This window comes from Equus quagga, chromosome 6 (assembly GCF_021613505.1).
Source record: "Equus quagga isolate Etosha38 chromosome 6, UCLA_HA_Equagga_1.0, whole genome shotgun sequence".
Lineage (NCBI taxonomy): Eukaryota > Metazoa > Chordata > Mammalia > Perissodactyla > Equidae > Equus > Equus quagga.
The window spans coordinates 110,024,792-110,044,269 of record NC_060272.1 but is presented as its reverse complement, the minus strand read 5'-3'; the positions used below and the strand labels follow the sequence as shown (position 1 = coordinate 110,044,269).

Here is a 19,478-nt window from a genome sequence, read left to right as displayed (position 1 = left end):
GAAGATTATTGCTGAAGCATGAAGGGGAATGTGAGAAAGGAGGGCAGAACTTTGGGGACATTATCCACATTTTGGGGGCTGGCAGAGGTATGTAAATCAGAGAAAGAAATACAGATGGAAAAATCCAGAGAGGCAGGAGGGTAATCAGCACAGAGATCAAACTAAAATGACATTACTTACTAAGGCAAATTAAGAGGTGCCAGTAGATTTCCAAAGATGACATTTAGAGTTCATCTTTGATTCTGGTTTCCAACTGGATGGAAATTTTACCATCATGGAGTCAATGGAACCATTACACATGAGTCATACTTCTTTTTGGCTAATTTCATGTGCCACGTGTTTTGGGTTATTTTGTGTTGGAGATCGTTATAAAATCTCCTCCATTTCTACCATCGACCCTAAGGGAGCTATCTGATGTTTCCCGTACTCCCTCAATCAGTGTCATAGAAACCAAGGAAGAAAGGCTTTTCAAGGAACCTGCATTAGGGATAGTTAAACACTACTGAAGGAATGTTGTAGAGGAGCGGGCCATAGGAAACCCACTATATTTGGCAATTTTTGTTGACCCAAATGGCAGAAAGCAGTGTAAGCAATAATGGTGCCATGGAACGTGGTACTAATGATTAGCCTCTCAGAACCTGCATTTGAGTCCTTGTTTGGCCATTTACCTTTGGCCGTGTGACTTCAGGACAGTTGCCAAATGTTATGAATCATAGAAGGGAAAGGAAGCTGACAGACATTTGCTGAGTGCCTCCTGGGCACAAAGCACTGTGGTGAGAAGGAGCTTTACTGCCATCTCATTTACCATGACATTATATATGAAAGCAGAAAGTTCCTCAAAGTAAGGCATTATTTATTGGAAATATGGGATGAAAAGGGAGAGCAGCTTGAGGGGATCCATTAAAAGCAAAATTCGAAAAGCCTAACCTCAAATGATCCTGCTGTGATGCTATCATATTTTCCCAGGGTTCACAATGACTGTTCCTTGTTGTCAATTCAGGGGTAGAATTTTAAAATGGAGTTCATCCTTACAAAGTAACTGCCTCTTCCTTTATGTTTGCAAAGTACTCGGTACATTTAATTCAGCCTTAAGACTTACTAGATAATTAACTGGAGTTAATTATCACTATCACAATTTAAGAAAAATGGGAAAACAACGAAGAAGTTAAGTAACTCTAAGACACCCAGCCATTGGCATCTGGAAAAAGCATCTTGAACCTCATGGTCTGCTTCAAGCTGAGAGACACCTCTAACATTTAAAGCCACCAGGAACTCTTCATCCTAGAGAAGAGGTGACACAGAAGTTCCCAGGGTCCGCGCCTTCACCATCTTCCATAGACACAGCAAGAGTGGGCGGTTCACAGTATTTTGTGTTTTGCAGAGGAAAAATAGGTTTTGCACAAGTGATAGTCTCTCTTCTTCTGTTTCTTTTCTTCCGACAATTCATGGTTTAAACTCAGGCAAATATTTGATTTTTCTTTTCTCCCTCCCTCATTTTTTAGGGGAAAAAATTCATTACCACGATGAAGAGGTTGATAATTATTTGGATCTAGAGTTATTCCTACCAATTTTGCAAGATTCTGTGCTATCTTTCTGCAAGAATAAAAAGCATGAATCATCCGGACATTGGAAGTGGTCCTTGCCACATATTTCGAGAAAATATTCCTGCCATTATCTAGAATTGACTTCATATGTAGGGCTCAGCTGTAAGGCTTACAAGTGTGGTTTCCACTAGGAATTGCGTGAAGGTGGATCCAGCTAGCAGCAGCACACCATTAGGATGAAGACAGTTTAGAAAGATAACAGAAAAAGGAAAAAAGATGTTACTCGTAGTCTTAGAACCTATCAAAGTGGGGCCTGCCTTCCATTTCCAGGTCAAGTTTTACTCAGTTTCTTTTAATTATAATGCGATAACGTATCAGGAGAGCAAGACATGGAGACTACTCAAAGCATTGTCCTGTCTTTCTATTCCATATCAAAGACTTTGTGGAGCAGTCTTCAGGTATTCTCTGCATTATTCTGAACCTTGGTCAAATGTGGGATTTCTTTCACTGACTGAAGAGTCCCGCTCCCTCAGTAGGTTTACCGAACCAAGATGGGCTGCTCCTTACGTAAGCCCTCTCATGCTTATCACTAATTCATTCATTTATTTCACCAGCACCATTGAACCCTGACTGCATGCTTCGTGCAGGGCACACAAAGATAACAGAAAATGCAGTTCCTGCTCCCAAGATATATTCTATTATTTGTGGGTGACGGCCCTACCAGACTAATTAAGAATATGATGTGACTGGAACTGTAATAGAGTGATATTTAAGATACCAGGGGATCTGGGACAGAGGATGATTAATCTCCCCTGGGGAGGCGAGAGAGTAGGAGGGTGAGGAGTGTCAGGGAAAACTTGCCATCTCACAGGTTTCTTTAGTAGAACAAACTAAATAAAATGGGACTTTGTGGATCTCAGTTCATCAAGGGTCTAATTGTTTTGTGCTTAGGAATATGCTATCATTTCTAAGACTGCCCCTGAAGGCTTCTGCGTTATATCTCAATGTCATGTTGCTCTGTGGTTTAAAAACCTTGAATGGAGTCTTAGAATCAGTATCCAGAGGCTTTCTGATTGGATACTGACAGTCATTTCTTATGTCTGACAGGACATAAAAAAGTAAGCAATTTTTAAATAGCAGTTATATCATATTTGCACTTAACCTGGTCTACAAACCTCAGGGCTCCTGTCTGGAAGCTGGATTTGATCTATAGTACTCAGTAGTTAACTAAAGGTATTATTTTGTTACAAAATACCACCTTGCAGTCACTTGACACTAGAGAGAAATTGCCATTTCAGTTGAGTCAGGCACCCTACTGCTCGTTAAACGCATTCATTTAGAGTTCTAGTACATTCTTTGCCCAAGTGCCTCACTAGGCCTATGAAAAGCTTCACATGTAGCTCCCAGAGCCAGCAGTCTGATTGCAAAAGCCATTCCTCTCTTTTGCTATTCTAGCCTCCTGAATTCCCCATCCTTCCTGTCCTTCAAGTCCTGGTTCAAATGCCAAATCATCTACAAAACCAACACGTCCTTTTTTCCCTTCTATTATAAAGAGTTGTGTAAGGTATGATCTCCATTAATAGACTTTGAGCTCTTTAAAGGTAGGATCTAAGTCATCTTTAATGTTGTCTCCCCTATGTTACTTAGCGAAGTACTTCATTTTCATTATGCAGAGAGATAGATATATTAATGGACAGATGGACAAATAAATGAACACATAGATATACAAATGATAGGAAACAAGGGCATATAGCGAATGAAGGAGGCTGCCTTTGCTTGGTGTCTAAGGGTGATATATACCTCTTCCTGTTGATTACATGTTTTCCGGACGAATAAACATCCATGATCAGGAGGAGAAAAACATTTTGGGTTCAGCCATACTTGACACATAAATGAACTCAGCCTAAAGGGTTTGATAAAATAAGAGATAAACAAGGCTTACCTTGAGATTTAAGAACACAGATGTGTTATTTTGTTAGTATTCTTTTCAACACTCGAGGAAATTCCAGTGCTTCAACCACCTCACTCTGTAATCCAGTTTACTAAATTAGATTGTCTCCTTGAGACGGCAGATCTTGTCTTTGTGCTTTGTTGGCTTTCTCACCTCTTCTTCTTTGAATGGGTTTCCACCAACTGGAAAATGACCCATAAGTCCAGAAGTAATGGAGTTTAAAAAATACCTCGGAGCTTCTTCAGTAACAAAGATTGAGGCTTTTATTTCCCCACACAGAATACTTGAATTTCACCTGGAATTTCAAAATACACTCAACTCTGGAAGAAAAGAGAGTAAAAACAAAACACACACACACTCTCTAGTGATTGCTTTTTATTAAGAATTTCTTTCCGTTGAGAATACTCTGCACTATTTTTAGTGTGCAACAACATTTTAATATTTTAATTATATACTTCCCGCTAGATTGGCTTTAGAACTTCCTTGCTGAGTTTTAGAATATGAATTGTTTCAAGTTGAGTGATTTACTCTATTTTTTTTGTAAATTGAACTAAAATAGACTGAGACGGTTTACAAAAAGGTATAGCCTAGTTATATCTTGACCAATTTTGTAAATATCTTCTGATATAAGCAGCCTAAATGTTTGTGATTCTTTTCATAACGGGTTCAAAATATTGTCTACTTTGTGTTATGTGAGCAAGGAGCAGAGTAATTACAGATTTAATATTTTTGCATTTTGAAACCCAGCTAATTTTACTTGGTATTTTGTTCCCTACCCTCTGGTTATGGTGACTTGATAATACTGTTGGCTTTAGGGTGCTCCAAAATCATCACAATAACTAGAATTAATGAGTTTAAAACCTAGCTAATAAGAATAATGAAGAGAATTTGATTATGTATTGGTGTTCTGATAGATTTATTTGGACTTTTCTTTTCTCTTTGTTTTCCTTGTAGTGCGGGAGTTGGCCGGACTGGTTGTTTCATCGTCATAGATGCCATGCTAGAAAGAATAAAGCATGAAAAAACTGTAGATATTTATGGCCATGTAACTTTAATGAGAGCCCAGAGGAATTACATGGTTCAAACAGAAGACCAATACATCTTTATCCACGATGCACTGTTAGAAGCAGTGACTTGTGGAAATACCGAAGTGCCAGCTAGAAACTTGTATGCCTACATTCAGAAGCTGACACAAATAGAAACAGGAGAGAATGTCACAGGAATGGAGCTCGAATTTAAGGTATGATATTGGATGTGATAGGATAATTCAGGAGCAAGTCATTCTAGGATTGTCTTTGAGTAGTGGCTTTACTTTCTTAACCTTTCAAATTTCTGAAGTTGCAAGATTCACTTGGTCTTCTCCTCAGATATCTGACTTTCTTTCTCTTTCCCTTTTCTGTCCTTTGCTTCCTAACAACACCTTGAGCTCTTTTGCAGTCTAATTTAAATTGAGAGATCATATTCTGAGAACTTAGGACTTAAAAAGTCAGTAGGCAATGTGGAGTCACTAGGTAGAAGTGAAAAGCACTGTAGTTTGAAGAGTCATTTGCTTTAAACAAAAGCTTTGTATCTAAAGAGGAAATCTTGGGTACGTTGCATTTAAACCGTAGGCTAAAATTATCTCTGTCGGATTTTTCTTTTTTTTCTGTTCAACAGCGTTTAGCCAGTTCTAAAGCTCACACCTCAAGATTCATCAGTGCCAATCTTCCATGTAATAAATTCAAAAATCGCCTTGTTAATATTATGCCATATGAATCCACAAGGGTATGCCTGCAGCCTATCCGAGGAGTGGAAGGATCTGATTACATCAATGCCAGTTTTATTGATGGATACAGGTATGTACCCTTCTCCTCTGACAGCCCAAAGCCTTGATATTTACATGTGCCCTAGTTTCATAGCTGGAATGAATTTCATCTCAAATCAAAACATTTTCTTTCTGCCTAGGTCAGCATTCAGTCCCTTGGTGCTTATTGTTTATTATTTTGGATAAGCATAAGAAGCAGCAGTCATGGAGTACTTTAATCTGGCCTTCTGCACTCTTCTTTTAGATTTAGATATGGAAGGAGTTAATAAAGAAGCTGTTTTGCACCACATTTCATATATTTAATAGATTGTGTAAGAGTCATTTCTACAAAATGAAGCTGCACAACTCAGTGTTTAAGTGATTTGTGTGACACATGAAATTGAGCTATTAGCATTGCACTAAAATTTAAATAATAATGATAAAGACATACATCATCATATTAACAAAGCAATTTCTTTTGCAAAGTCCCCCGTATATATTAAATGTTCTTATTTAATTACACAGTCTCAACAGGAATTTACTGCAATCCCATTAATAAGTTTTCAGTTTTTATTACTGGATTTGATGTTTACATATCAAGTGTGAACCTTCGCATGTTCTATGATTACTTTAATGTGCTGTGTCATTCTCTGTAATTCAGACAACAGAAAGCCTACATCGCTACCCAGGGGCCCTTAGCAGAGACCACGGAAGACTTCTGGCGGATGCTCTGGGAACATAATTCCACCATCGTAGTGATGCTCACCAAGCTGCGTGAGATGGGCAGAGTGAGTGTCTCCTCATAAGACAGTCACTCCATGGAGAAATGAGGATTTCGTTGTAATAACCCAAGTACCAGCATCATTTCTTTGAAATGCAGAGTGCTCCTGCATTTCATGCTCTGGGCCATTCATTACTGTGTGTTGGTTTGAACTTGCCAAACCGTATCAAGTTCTTTAGTTTGTGTCTTTTGAAGAAAGAGCTAGTACTTGGTTTCCAGTGAAGCGCAATCATAGAAACAGATAAGTAAGCAGATGCCCCTGTTTGACTTATGCCCTGGCTCTCAGCATATTCTTATTTAGCAAAAGTGCCATCATTTCTCTATATGAGGCAACTTGACGTTCTCTCCTCCCTGAAGCAAATTCTTACTTGCCCACCTTCTACCCCCATGGAATAAAATGTTGGAAATTTATGTAGTTATTCTAAGGATATAATCTGGTAACCTCAAATCTACTTTTAAAAAATGTTTATTCTGAAAAATACATAAATAGTCTTACAGACGCCTGAGAACCTACTGCTTAGACTCAATAGATTACAAGCATTTTGCCATATTTGCTTGAGATATTTTCTGTCTCTCTTCTTTGTATAAATTTAATGGTGGAGATGCATCTAAAGTTCAACTTCTGGAACCCAAGGAGAGAGCAAAAAATACCGAACTAAGAAAGTAACTTGACTATTCCAATTTGGCTGCTGCCTCTATACAAGGCTTAGCCAACTTGTTAAAACTGCCTGGGCTCCAGTTTCCTCAGCTAACAAGGGAGATTGGACCAGATCATTCCAGAGGCTTCTTTCTGCATTCGCCCTTGGTGGTTCTCTTCATTCCAAACCACTGTGGCAGAAGTCTACTGTGGTGGTGCAATGCATGATTGACATAGCCTGCATTATGTCCAAGGACTGATGTAATTATTTGGATAACTTGTAGGTGTGAAGATGCTTACTCTATTCAGTTCAAGTTGGAGTATTCATTTCAACAAATGTGTATTAAGCACCTGCTATAGGCCAAGTCCTGTGCTTGATACCATGGGCAAATATTGAACCACATGATTCCCCTGTCCTCAGAGAACTTAGGATTTCAAAGAGAAAGTGTGTCATATGCAATTGTAATTGCCTTGAATTTTGAAATTTTATTACTGAGAAAAAATTAAATATATTGATAGGCAGATGATAGACAAAGTTTATTTACATTTTGTATAGTTTGACATTAGTCTTCTGTCCTTCTAGGAGAAATGTCACCAATACTGGCCAGCAGAACGATCTGCAAGATACCAGTACTTTGTTGTAGATCCCATGGCTGAGTACAACATGCCACAGTATATCCTAAGAGAATTCAAGGTCACAGATGCCAGGGTAAGTTGCCACAGTCTTATATTCTTAACTGTTAGCTGAAAAGTAGTCTCACATGCATCTCTGGGAGAAACATTTGCCAAGTGACTATACTCCAAAAGAGAAAGAAATTACCCATCCTGGAAGACTGTTTTTTTATATATATGTAAGAGTAACTTTTCCTCTGTCTGGCAAGTGTTCTCACAAACCCATGCTTGGCTTCCATTCAAACATAACATCTGGCAGCCCAACTTTGGGGATGCGCTTGGTAAGCGTGTGTGCCGGGAAGCATTTCCTGATTGGTTGGCTATGCTTACATTCACCTTCTCAGTTCATTCTCTTTGGGCTTTTGTGACTTCTTCATTACTTGAGGCTGTAAATATGTTGTTGTTTTGCAAAGCCCTTTAGGTCATGTGGGCTTGGAGGTTAATTTGGTATGATTTTAAAACTGCAGAGCAAATGGCATTCTTCAGAAGAATCTGACAAGCTTTGCACATTCTAATTTGATTCCTGGCATGGTTTATTCCTCGGTGTGCTAATGTGTCTGTCCATGAGAGCTGTGCACCCACGACCCTTGTTGGCTAATTTTCATTCTGCATTTTTTATCTAGATTGCTGAGTCCAAGGTTCAGGCCTGATGTAAGATGTTCTGTGCATAAACTTTAATATCCTTGCCTTTGGCCACTTTCAAACCGTGATTACAAATACATCTTAAGAGAGAGCAGGGTCAGCCCAAAGCCCTGCTTTTGTTTTTGGCACTGTCACAGCGGGTGGGTTGAATCAATCCAGGGTAGAGCTATGTAATTGATGCATTGTTTTTTCTGGAAAGCAGCTTTCTCAACCAGTGCTCATGTTTAGAGATCGTCGGCTAATCCCCAAAGCTGAGCCCTGGCTATTGACCCAAAGTGAAGGAGAAATTGGTTAGCAGGTTGGTTGACCCAGGTGACAGACCTGTTAATCCCAGAAACTCTGAAGCCTTAACTACTCTGAAAGTGACTATACTCAAGGCAGCAGTTAAATCTGTAGTTCTTGTTTTGAGCTGCCCAAACAAGCATGCCTTGGTGACCTGTCCCATTGTTTGAAAAAATCATGCCCTTTCAGAATTTGAAGCTAGGTATGTGAGTGAAAATCTTAAGTGCCTTCCAAGCAAACTCACCAAGCATTTCTGATGATAAAGAGTAGGAGCCAGGCTCCACAAATGGCAGAGACAACTTCTTTACTATTCCTCTCTTGCCCAAATTAAATCTGATCAAAATAAGCAAAAGAAACATTTAAGCAGGAACTTGTTTGCATGTTTTAAAATAAATAAATGAATAAATAAAAGCCTCCCTGTGATTGTACAATTTTCTTAGCTACCATAACATTTGCTGTTTTTGCTCCTGGTGTGTTTCTAATATCAACTTCCCAGTTTGGAAAGCAAGTTGGTACTTGAGAATACAGTATTGTTAAACAGATAACCTTTAAATGGAGTCAGGTGGTCTCTTCTCCAAATAGTAAGGATTTGTGCACATGACCTCTTCTTGCTATTAAAGACACTGTGGTCAGAAATGAAATCCCCAGGACATTCAGAGGACAAATAAGCAGTACCTTGCCTCTGGCTTCCCTTCCTGTGTTTTCCAAACCTTTTTCAGAAACAGGAAAGTATATCATGCTTCCGTGATAACCACCCGCAAATTAGCTGTGGGGCCCAGCAGTTATTTACATATTCTTCAGTATTCTTACAGAACTGATGTGGTCTTCCTGTTTTATCTCCATCCCCAATGATGCCAGTCAGGAAATACCCTGTTCCTGTGGAACCCACCAGACTTGTTGATGTGTACCCATCTTGAGTTGAGTCATCCCCTCTTCTCAATATGCCTGAGAAAGACTGAGTCTCTATCTACTTAGCCAGAATCTTGAGAACATGCTCACCTGTATCCAAAAGAACTTTAATATGGAAAGAGATGTTACAAAAATGGGAAAGAGGAACAAGTTGAGGCATTAACTGGGAGCAGGGCCTTTTCTAATGGGATCAGTCCTTCTAAGTTTGGAATTTGGATGTTCTCTCTCTCTGTTGATTCAGGGGAGAAAGTTGATGGCATGATTGTTATTCCTACTTCTGTAGACAGAAGGTCCCTTCTGCTTTTGTTGTGTTTCCAAAAACACTGTAAAATCCTAGAAAGAATCAGAAGCACTTTAGTATCTTCTTTTCAAACCATTTATACTTCATGAGTCAGAAAAATTTTGCCCAATCACTTTAGAAGGACTCCTCTTGCATCTGGCTTGTTTTCCTTCTGCCTTTTCGTTTGTCTGTGTTAAAGGCCCCATAGACTCCTTAATTCCTATGGTCAACCAGGAAGAGTCCTTTTTCAGAATAGAGCATTCATTTGCTCATAATCTCTTTGATCTCCTTGAAGGATGCCTCACTTCTTGCTCAACAGCATAATCAGTCACATGACACATGCTGCATACCCTGCCATGGTTAGAAATTGTATGCTTCTGAGACGTCGGGCATCCAGGTTAACAACAGCCACTCAATTTGTGTCAGATCATTTCAATGTCACTATTTGCCATTTGACAATGCTAGAAGTAAGCAAGCACAACAGATGTGAAGTTATGGTGATGATAGCAAAATCTCTGGTCTGGATGACATGCCTAGATGTTCTTTTCAATGTTAAGAAGTGATTGGATTCATAAATCTTTGAAATAGAGTATATATGTTCCACTTTGGTTTTGAAGGCAAACTTTGGGTCTCAGAGCATTCACTAATATGGGAGCTAGATGGCTCTTTACTACATGAGAACCTGGGTTTTTAACTGGGTGTTTTGAGAGTAGGTAAATTTGCCATTTAAATATCTGTGAAGGTAGACAGTGTTAATAGCAGATACGACATGAATGTGACTAAATTTCTGGTTAAACCATGTTTCTTTCTCTTCCCTTTTTTTTTCTTTTTGGAAAAAAATCATGCTTGCTGTTATGGTTTGTGCACTGGCTAAATCTTACTGGCATCCTTCCATGTGGCTGGCTATGTGGCTTTCTCTCTAAAGGACGGTCAGTCCCGAACAGTGAGGCAGTTCCAGTTCACTGACTGGCCAGAGCAAGGAGTGCCAAAGTCCGGAGAAGGGTTTATTGACTTCATCGGCCAAGTCCATAAAACAAAAGAGCAGTTTGGCCAAGATGGACCCATTTCAGTCCATTGCAGGTGAGTTAAGAATCAGGAATGTTGAGTTGCCATTTCTGATTAATGTGAAGATAACTGTAAAAATATGTATTGTTGTCTGGTCATTGTCGGTATGAACTTATTGTACTGCATATGCGTAATTGAAATTTTGTTCTCAGACATGTAAAAGCTAGAGCAAGGACTCATTTCTATTTCTTTCCATAAAATGAAAATAACTGGAGGAAGATTTTTATCCCCAAATTTTACCTCTTGTAACAAAAAACCAAACTGTGTTTTTCCTTTCCTATTTTACATTGGGAGGAACTGTTGGTACATCCTCTAACGATAATTTGTTCAGTTAATCATTTCTTAGGTGTTTTGCTTTTGTAGCATTACCCTGATAACCAACTTTCTGTATCTTTCCCTGTGTTTGTCTTCTTGAGAAAACCATAAATAGTTATCAGGCCTTAATGACAATACTAATTCTTGCCAGTCGATAAGTGATTAGAATGGTACCTCAGTTAAAATTGCAATTTGCTTGAAAATCGTTGCTATATCAGAAAATGAAGCACCTTCAAGTTAATTATTTTCAATAGTTTCCACAGCATTTTATAATTCAAGTCATTGAAGTTAATAGAAACAGCAAGTAAACGGTTCAGAAAGGACACTCACTGTATATTTAATGCTTTTGGAAGTTGCCATGCAAGAACCTTCCAGCAAAAGGAATGCACTTAATTTTATTTATTTATTTTAGGAACTTGAAGTCTCAGTCCCTAATCTCTTTATGGTCAAAATCTTGAGAGAATTTATTAAAAAATTTATTTTGCTTACAAAATAAAAATCCCCCAAACTATAGTTCTTAGCAACATGAGAAACAGGGTCTAAAATAGGAGAAATATTAGCCTTGGACTTCGTGATATCTGAGTTCTAATTTCACTTCTGTCATCATGTAGCTCTATGACAGCAGGGAAATTTCTCTGAACCTCAGTTATCTTAGTTGATCTCTAAGATCCTTTCTAGCACACTCTGTTTCCCAGGCAATTTAAATATAGGTGAATGTAGAAACAGACTTCATATTATATGAGAAACAGAGCTTATTTATACACATTGGCTTTGTGTTGAGTTATCCAAAATCCTTTGCTCTAGACAACCAAAGAGCATGTAGTAATGACACATGGGCTCAAATATTCCAACAAAGTGGATGGTATATGTTGGACTTGAATTACCAGGGTATTCTCCTTAATTTCCCACATAATTTGCCCAAATGCTAATTCAAACTTTTCCAGTATAAGCTATAAAGAAAAGAATATATTTCATATGTATTTTTAACTTTAGGCATTCCCATAAATATAAGTACATAAGTGTGTGTGTGTGTGTGTGTGTGTATGCATGCATGTTACTTCTCGTTGCTTTTGTCATCGCAAAATGATTTAAACACTCTTTTACTATAAGTGTTATAGCATGTTAGTCACATATCTTATATGTATACTTAAAGATCTCCAGATATTTTATCTTTCTGGGAATATCCTAAAAATACCACTTATTTTATTTATAACTTATTAAACTAACATGATAAAGTCAATCAATTCAAAAGTCATAAGTCCAATGTCTGTTATTGTCTTGAAAGCACCTAGTAGAAATCCAGAAACCCTATATTTTGTTACTTTTGAGCAATCAGATCAAGGTAAGATAGACTGTGGAGTACCTGGACCATTCAAAAAGATCATAAATCACAGTCTCTTGGGATTAAGAGAGATTTTCAAGGTTGAAAGGGACCTTCAAGGTCATCTACTCCATCTTAACAGAGAGCCTTGGCTGCTCCCGGACATTCTCAGCCTCTTGGTAAGGACTGCCAGTGGCTTTTGAAGCCTCACTTAACATTTGTGTTTGAACTCTTCAGAAAACCCAGTTTATAAAGGGACACGCTATTTATATATGCCTGTCAGCTACATCCCCAAGTAAATGAATCCATCCATTTTCTACAGCCTGTACCCTAGCGTTACACATGCTGTTTAATTAGCATCCAAAAATGTAGGAATTTTTCAGATTATTCACTCTTCTCCTCATTACCTAACCTTCCAGATGCTTTCCTACTTCTTAAGAGCACAAAAGCTATGAATTAATTTTCTTCTCTTGCTTCAGTAAAGATTCTGGAATTATCATAAAACAATAAAGAAAACAGAGAAACTCAAAACCTCGCTAACGTGGTAGAAGGAATCCTGAAGTTTTAGCTCCTGAACATCTAAAAATAGTAGATAACCATATAGTTCAGTGGCTCTTAAACATTTTTTTTAAGCTAAGAGACCCTTTTGAGAATCTGTTGAAAGTTATACGTTTCGGGAAACAGAACATATACACTTACACAATCCATTTATAGAAGATATTCATAGACGCTTCTGAAGACTGAATGAGGATCCCAGATCAAAAACCTGTTATAAATAAATAAGAAGGTATGGAAACTATTCAAATCTAGACATTATTTTTGATACGAGGAAACAGATTCTATATGTCTAGGTGATGGGACATCCTGAACAGATTTGAAAGTGGCTACAAGAAGTGAATAATACACTAGAAAACTTGGAGATGCCCCATTTATCTCACTTTATCTGAACTATTTCATACTTTAAAAATATTGCGCAGGCAAAGTCTACAATTTCAGGATCTGCATAAAGAGTATTAACCTATACTTTATTTACCTTTCCTTTTATCCATTTATTTGACGATATTTATGTTTCCTAGGCCTTTCCAAAATGGTGTCTAATCCCAGCTAAGTCATTTTATTTTATAAGATTTAATCCTGATTACTCCACATTCATCCTCACATGTTACCATGACACATTATCCCAAGAGTAATCATTTCATGAACCCAACACCACATTTTCCTGAACATTGCTGTGGAGGAACCTGATGTCAGATGGCAGCTGGTGGACATATGTTCACCTTCAAGCAAATGTGGCCAAGACTGTGAGTATCTCATCCAATAACATTGCCTTTGTTATTGTGATAGTGCGGGCGTTGGAAGAACTGGAGTCTTCATAACACTAAGCATTGTTCTGGAAAGAATGAGATATGAAGGAGTTGTAGATATCTTCCAGACTGTCAAAATGTTAAGAACACAACGACCGGCCATGGTACAGACAGAGGTGAGAAAAATCTTCATGAGTTTGTCACATCTCAAGAGCCAAACAGTAGATTTTATTAACCAAGACCTCCTAGATTCTGGAGACTCTCAACATCAGAGACAAAATATAGGAAAATACTGCAGGAAAAGTATTAAATTGTTTAATATTTTTGAACTTCTTTTTTCCCTTCTTTAAATGGGAATAACAATGTCCATGTCTTAGAGTTGATTTGGAAGTTCTGTGAGATTATATAGATATTATATATTAGGTTGAACTATGTTAAATTGTCACCATTTAACCCTTTTTGGCCTATGAAAATGGCAATTCCATAGAATTCATTATATCAATATTTATATGATATATATTGCACATATTTATATACAAATGTATATAAAAAGCACAATGCCTGATACATAATAGACCCTCAGCCCATTTTTCTGCTCCATTCCCTTTCTGTATGCCTGGGTGTTAGACATCAACTGCTCTATATTTCATTTCTTAATAATGGTCATTTTAAATATTTGGATCTTGGATAACCTCTAGAGAAATTAGTCCCCCATTTTCTATTTCAAGAATTGATATGAAAGTTCTCATATTTCTCAGAATGACTTCATGAATATGAGTGACAGTGTTTCTCTTCCTCAAAAGGCCACCAAAGTATATGATCTATATGTGTTCCTGAATTCATCACCCACAGTATCTTCCAGACTTTGATTTCAAAATAGTGCAAGCATTTGGCTTGCAATACTCAAAACATTATGTCAGCCTGACAAACGTAATGGGCGTTGGGGGTGACAAAGGGAAATTGGAGGTTTAAAAAGCCTTAACACTTAGGCAAGCAACTTACTGTGACAAGATAGAAAAGCAAACTCCATTTATTTTGCATTACCATTTTTATTGTAGAAAAATGCACATTTAAGCAAAATAGAAACTATGTACTTTCAGCCACATTGGCTACTGCAAATAAGTTTCTTTTATGGGGAAAATCCTACTTTCTCTCATCCCTTCTCGTCTGTAAATTATAATTTTTCCATCTCTCCAACAATGCCCTGACTTGTTCCAATATGACACTGTTCTTCCTTGTCTGAAAAAGGACATGTTTCAAGCTGTTTTATTTTAGTGTGGGCCTTTCTAGAACAGACAACTAGCAATCACACTGAATTCAACCAAATGGCACAGGTATTTTTTGACGTGACAGCCAGTCTTTTGATACCATTTTCAGGGGACAGAAAGCTTGCAGGTCCAGCGCCCTGTGTAAATGGGTTTGTGTGCCTAATGTTGCTCCCCAGATACCTTTTGGCTCCCTCCCTCACTCATATAAGTATGTCAGAAACGACGGTGGGTAATTCTGATTTCAGGCAGCAAGGTCTACCGTCTGATAAGATTGTTCTTTTTTTTTTTTTTCAAATTCAAATTCTGTTGGCAATAGCCCAGAAGGTAAATGAACCCAGATTTTCCTCAAGACAATGTGTGTCTGCACCAACCTCTATTAAATATTCAAACTGACAATTAGTTACGTTATCACAAATAAGCAGATGACTGTAAAATACGACTGTGACATATAAGGAGTTGCCATGTTCGGTTGGTGGTAATTGTTGGTACTACTTGGAGAACAATTCACACTTTCTAGAAGGTGATGTTCACTTGAGCTGTCACTACTGGAATTGGGAAACTATTTTAGTCGAATCGATTAGAAGTTAATAAACACACTATGTGGCTAATAGTTCATTGCTCACTCAAACCAATTGGTCACTGCATTGAATTGATTGACGAAAGTAGTGATTTTGCCCCCATCTAGATGTGACTTTGTTTCCTAATAGTGATTTTCGTTTTTCTATTAAAATGTACTCACGGCCCCTTCTCCTCTTTCTCCCCATGCTTTTGTCCTCCAGGATCAGTATCAGTTCTGCTATCGAGCCGCACTAGAATATCTGGGCAGCTTTGATCACTATGCAACGTAGAAACCCCTGACCCATTTTGGATTTTTACTGCAGGCCCTTCAATATCCATGGAGTCTCTTCTGAGCCATACAGGGCACTTGAGAAGTCCTTCTTAACTTCTAGCTAACAACCACTTAGTGGGACTATTACACACAAAACAAATTAAAAACAAACTCTTCCGGGTGGACCAAGAATTCACAGTTTAATAATCTAACCTGAAAATTAATCAAGAGAATCCTGACTGATGAGGCATCTGAAGGATTTTATTTACAGATACCTCAAGGATTCAAAATAAAGGGAAGAAGAAATCACAGCAAAGAACCACCATCTTGTTCCGGATTGCTTGATAGGCGCCAGGAGAAATTGCTGGAGTGTTGCAGTTCAGTGCAAGATGTTTGCTGGTGCGGCTTCTCATGATAAGACGGACTCTGCTTCGACATCACCCCTTCCCACCATACTGCTCATAATAACATTTTAGGGGGAAAGGGGGGGAATGTTTAAAAAGAAAGTCTTTGATTTAGTTTTTTAGTATTGTAAAGATACTGCTGACCTGTGCTTCATTTTTAACTGTGTAAACTTTTTTTTAACAAAATGTATCATTCGATAAAGTGAATTTTAAAAAAGTTACATAACTCTTCATTTTTTATTTCTAAATTGTAGGTTTTTTTAAGCTGTAGAACTGTTATCTATAATATCTTGCTGTAGAAATATCAAATAATTTGAAAATTTGCACATTTTTGTGCAATATTCTTAATCTACAGTATTGGTCTCATCAGATATTACTTTTCCACTTCTGTTTGGTTTTGGTTGGTGAGAAAGTACCCATTGTCTTCAAATAATCAAAGAGAACTTTTGTTTTGTCTTGTTTTGTTTTTAGAATCAACAGGGAGGCGCAAAGTATAAAGTTGCTGCTAACATATATACATATATATCCATATTTTACTGGGGTGTCTATGTATATATAGACAGTGTGTCCACACAAAAAGATAGATATAGCTATCATTCAGTCCTTCCATGATTTAGTTCTTTTCTTTTTTTAAGGTAGAAAAGCTATTGCAAACATCTATTTTAATTTGCTATTAATTTTATGACATATTGGTATTTCTTAATATCACAAAATTTTAGTTTTTTAAGGGAAATGAGGAATGCACATCAGTGATTGTCAAACCTCGCCCCCTAATTTCCTACCCAATCTCCCCCCACTTACCTACTCATAGTCACAAATACCATTTTGTTAGCCAGGCTTCCAACAAAGTTCAATATTTCTAACACTCTAGTGCAATAAAAAATTATTAAATATCTAAGAGGTGTGCATGTGGGAAAGGTCAGTGCATATCCCTTTAGGAGGGGAGAATGTTGTAATATATCAGCTATCAAGTTGTTTAAAAAACAGTGTATTCAATCGTATATTGTCTATAGTATGTGCTATGAAATTTGCATTTATGATATGTAACAGGGGCAAAGCCAAACTCATGTTACTCTGTTCCGTCAGAAACATTTTGTGGCATACAGCATTCCTGGGAAGTGCTGTACTTTGTTTCCTTTTGGTTTTAGTTTTGCATTTAGAGTGCCTTATAATTGATGCCTATTTTAATAGCATTTCTTTTTAGCTTTTGATTCGTCTTTCCATTAGTTGTTCATATATGTTACTCTTTCAATTAAAGCATTATCTGTTTACCACATGTACAAAAACTCTTTGAATAACATGCATTCCTAGTTTTCAGCCAAGTCGGGGATGTTAGTGATTGTACCAGCCCAAAGCACTTGGATAATCAGGGCCCTTCTTCCTTCATAGTTGTCAACATCAGGAAAAGCTACTTGTTTTATTTATAATCCCTTCCAAATCTGCTCTAGAACATTCAGTAACAGCACCAAACTTATTTTAGTAACAAACATCACTGTCAACTTTGGAATATATTTACTATTCCATTAGATTTTTCTGAAAGGGGAAATTTAAAAATATATATCTCTCCCAAATTTTCCAACATGATTTCTATAGGAAGCCATGGATGATGGCATGAGTTTGCCGCATCTATGATTTTAAAGAACCCTCAAAATATCCAAGGAACTCTTAAAGAGTTTTGGTATAGGTATAATATTTTGGTTTAATTTTAGCTTTATTGCTGTTCTGCCTAGAGAAATTTTTGTTTTCCGCATTTTCCCATCACTAGCAGAATGAAATCCAAGAGACCAAACACTTAACAAGCATCATATTTGAGCACTTTTGTAAAAAAAAAAAAAAAAAAGAAAAGAAAAAAAGAAAAAGTATATAATACTAAAAAAAAAGTATTAGAAGGCTACCTCAGAATGAGACTCTCTAACCTACATCAGAACCAGAGAAGAATGTGCACTATGTGGGTCTGTTGTTGTTTTCTTTTAGTTTGTATCCTTCGGAGATTTATCCAAGTGCCAGATTACTCAGTGCTGTAATTTTCATTTAGTGAAACAAAGGGGGTCAGACAGACATTGCATCATGCAGACATCCCATATTGGACATGTAAGATCTGATGGTGTATTGCACACCAGAACCATTGGTCAAGAAGCAGTTTCTCTCCCTGAAACAAAAACTGTCCATTTGGCAAAGGGAAAGAGGAGAAAATCATGAGAAGAAATGAATGGGATGCATACCATAGACAAACGAGGCGGACACTATTCCAGGTACCTTATCGTTCAGGAGCTGTTCCGAGAACTAACTCCCTTACTGTCATTGATGTGCATTCCACTCTGTGCTTTTCTGTACAACCGTTCTAGTTTTATTTTCCCAGGGAAATCTTTATCTACCATTACCATAAACTTTCAAGTTTCCAATTATTTTCATCATCATAACCAGTACGGTGCTATTATTTACCTATGTATGTGTAGTTATGTATAATTTTGTAATTAGTTACAATGGTAAAAAAAAATCAAAATATATAAAAAGTGATTTGTACAGAACTTTATTTTAGCTCTTTTTTAAAATGATTTGCATGGTTAGACAACGGCGAGGACAGCCAGGGGAGGGAAGGGCCTCTAGGGAACTTTGCACTTTCTATACCTTTGTACTATGCACTGCCCTATTGATTCTACACCCAATAATGTTATTACTTGAACCCATCTGTAAGAAACTGCTTCAGAAATTCATTTGTGTGTATGTAAATAACACAACATGGAAACAGGAAGGGAAAAAATTCTGCAGTAATGTACAGATTTTTTTCTTTCCTGTTTATTTTTGGTTTTGCTTTCTTTTAGTCCCTCCTTTTTATTTTTAGTTCCCTTTCTTTGTCCTTTTTGGGTTTTGGTTTCCTTTGGGTTTATGGGTGCCCTGATACTCCAGCAGAGATCAGAAGGCTACAGATCCATCCTCTCCATCCGTTACGTGGCTTTGCCATCCAAGCTTGGAGTGTCTTTACAAAGATAATAACAGTTGTGTTCTTTGCTCTCGTTTTGGATGCATAGACTGAAAAATTAAAAAAAAAATAACTTGTAAAATGGCTTGTTAAAAAAATACAATTACCTCTAATTAGTAGTACGCGTAAATGTTTTACAGAATGAAAGGCGTGCTTTTTATTTTCTTACTTCGTTACATTGGTGGCGAAAGAAGTCTGTATGAAAATCAGTTCTTTGCTGACACAAGTTCCATTTGTTACAAATGAATTCTAATAAAAATGTCAGTGTTATGCAGCCTGGCCTTTGCTTTTGTACGCTCCAGCATTTTGGTTTTGAACTGATGGTATTCGTTCCCCCTTCTCTTCTGGTTATTTGGTCAGTTCCTTTGTACCAATAGTAACTCTGCTTACTGAGAGTCTGCTGTCTGCAGGTGCCCGCCTTGAGGTGAGCACCTTTCACTGGTAGGCAAACTGAGGCTTACAGAAACAGTTGGCCCAAGTTCACACGGCAGAGAAAGAGACCTTGGTTTCG

General features: G+C 37.5%; 1 protein-coding gene across 1 annotated transcript in view; it reads left to right on the top strand.

Moving 5' to 3' along the window:
- Nucleotides 1–19,224, top strand: part of PTPRD (protein tyrosine phosphatase receptor type D) — a 297,200-nt gene extending 277,976 nt beyond the window's left edge. The window contains exons 27-33 of the mRNA XM_046663898.1: nt 4,450–4,735; nt 5,152–5,330; nt 5,940–6,066; nt 7,280–7,405; nt 10,407–10,561; nt 13,527–13,662; nt 15,534–19,224. Coding sequence (XP_046519854.1) covers nt 4,450–4,735; nt 5,152–5,330; nt 5,940–6,066; nt 7,280–7,405; nt 10,407–10,561; nt 13,527–13,662; nt 15,534–15,602 — 1,078 coding nt within the window. The 3' untranslated portion in view covers nt 15,603–19,224. The remainder of the gene's footprint in view (nt 1–4,449; nt 4,736–5,151; nt 5,331–5,939; nt 6,067–7,279; nt 7,406–10,406; nt 10,562–13,526; nt 13,663–15,533) is intronic.
- Nucleotides 19,225–19,478: the final 254 nt, after the last annotated feature.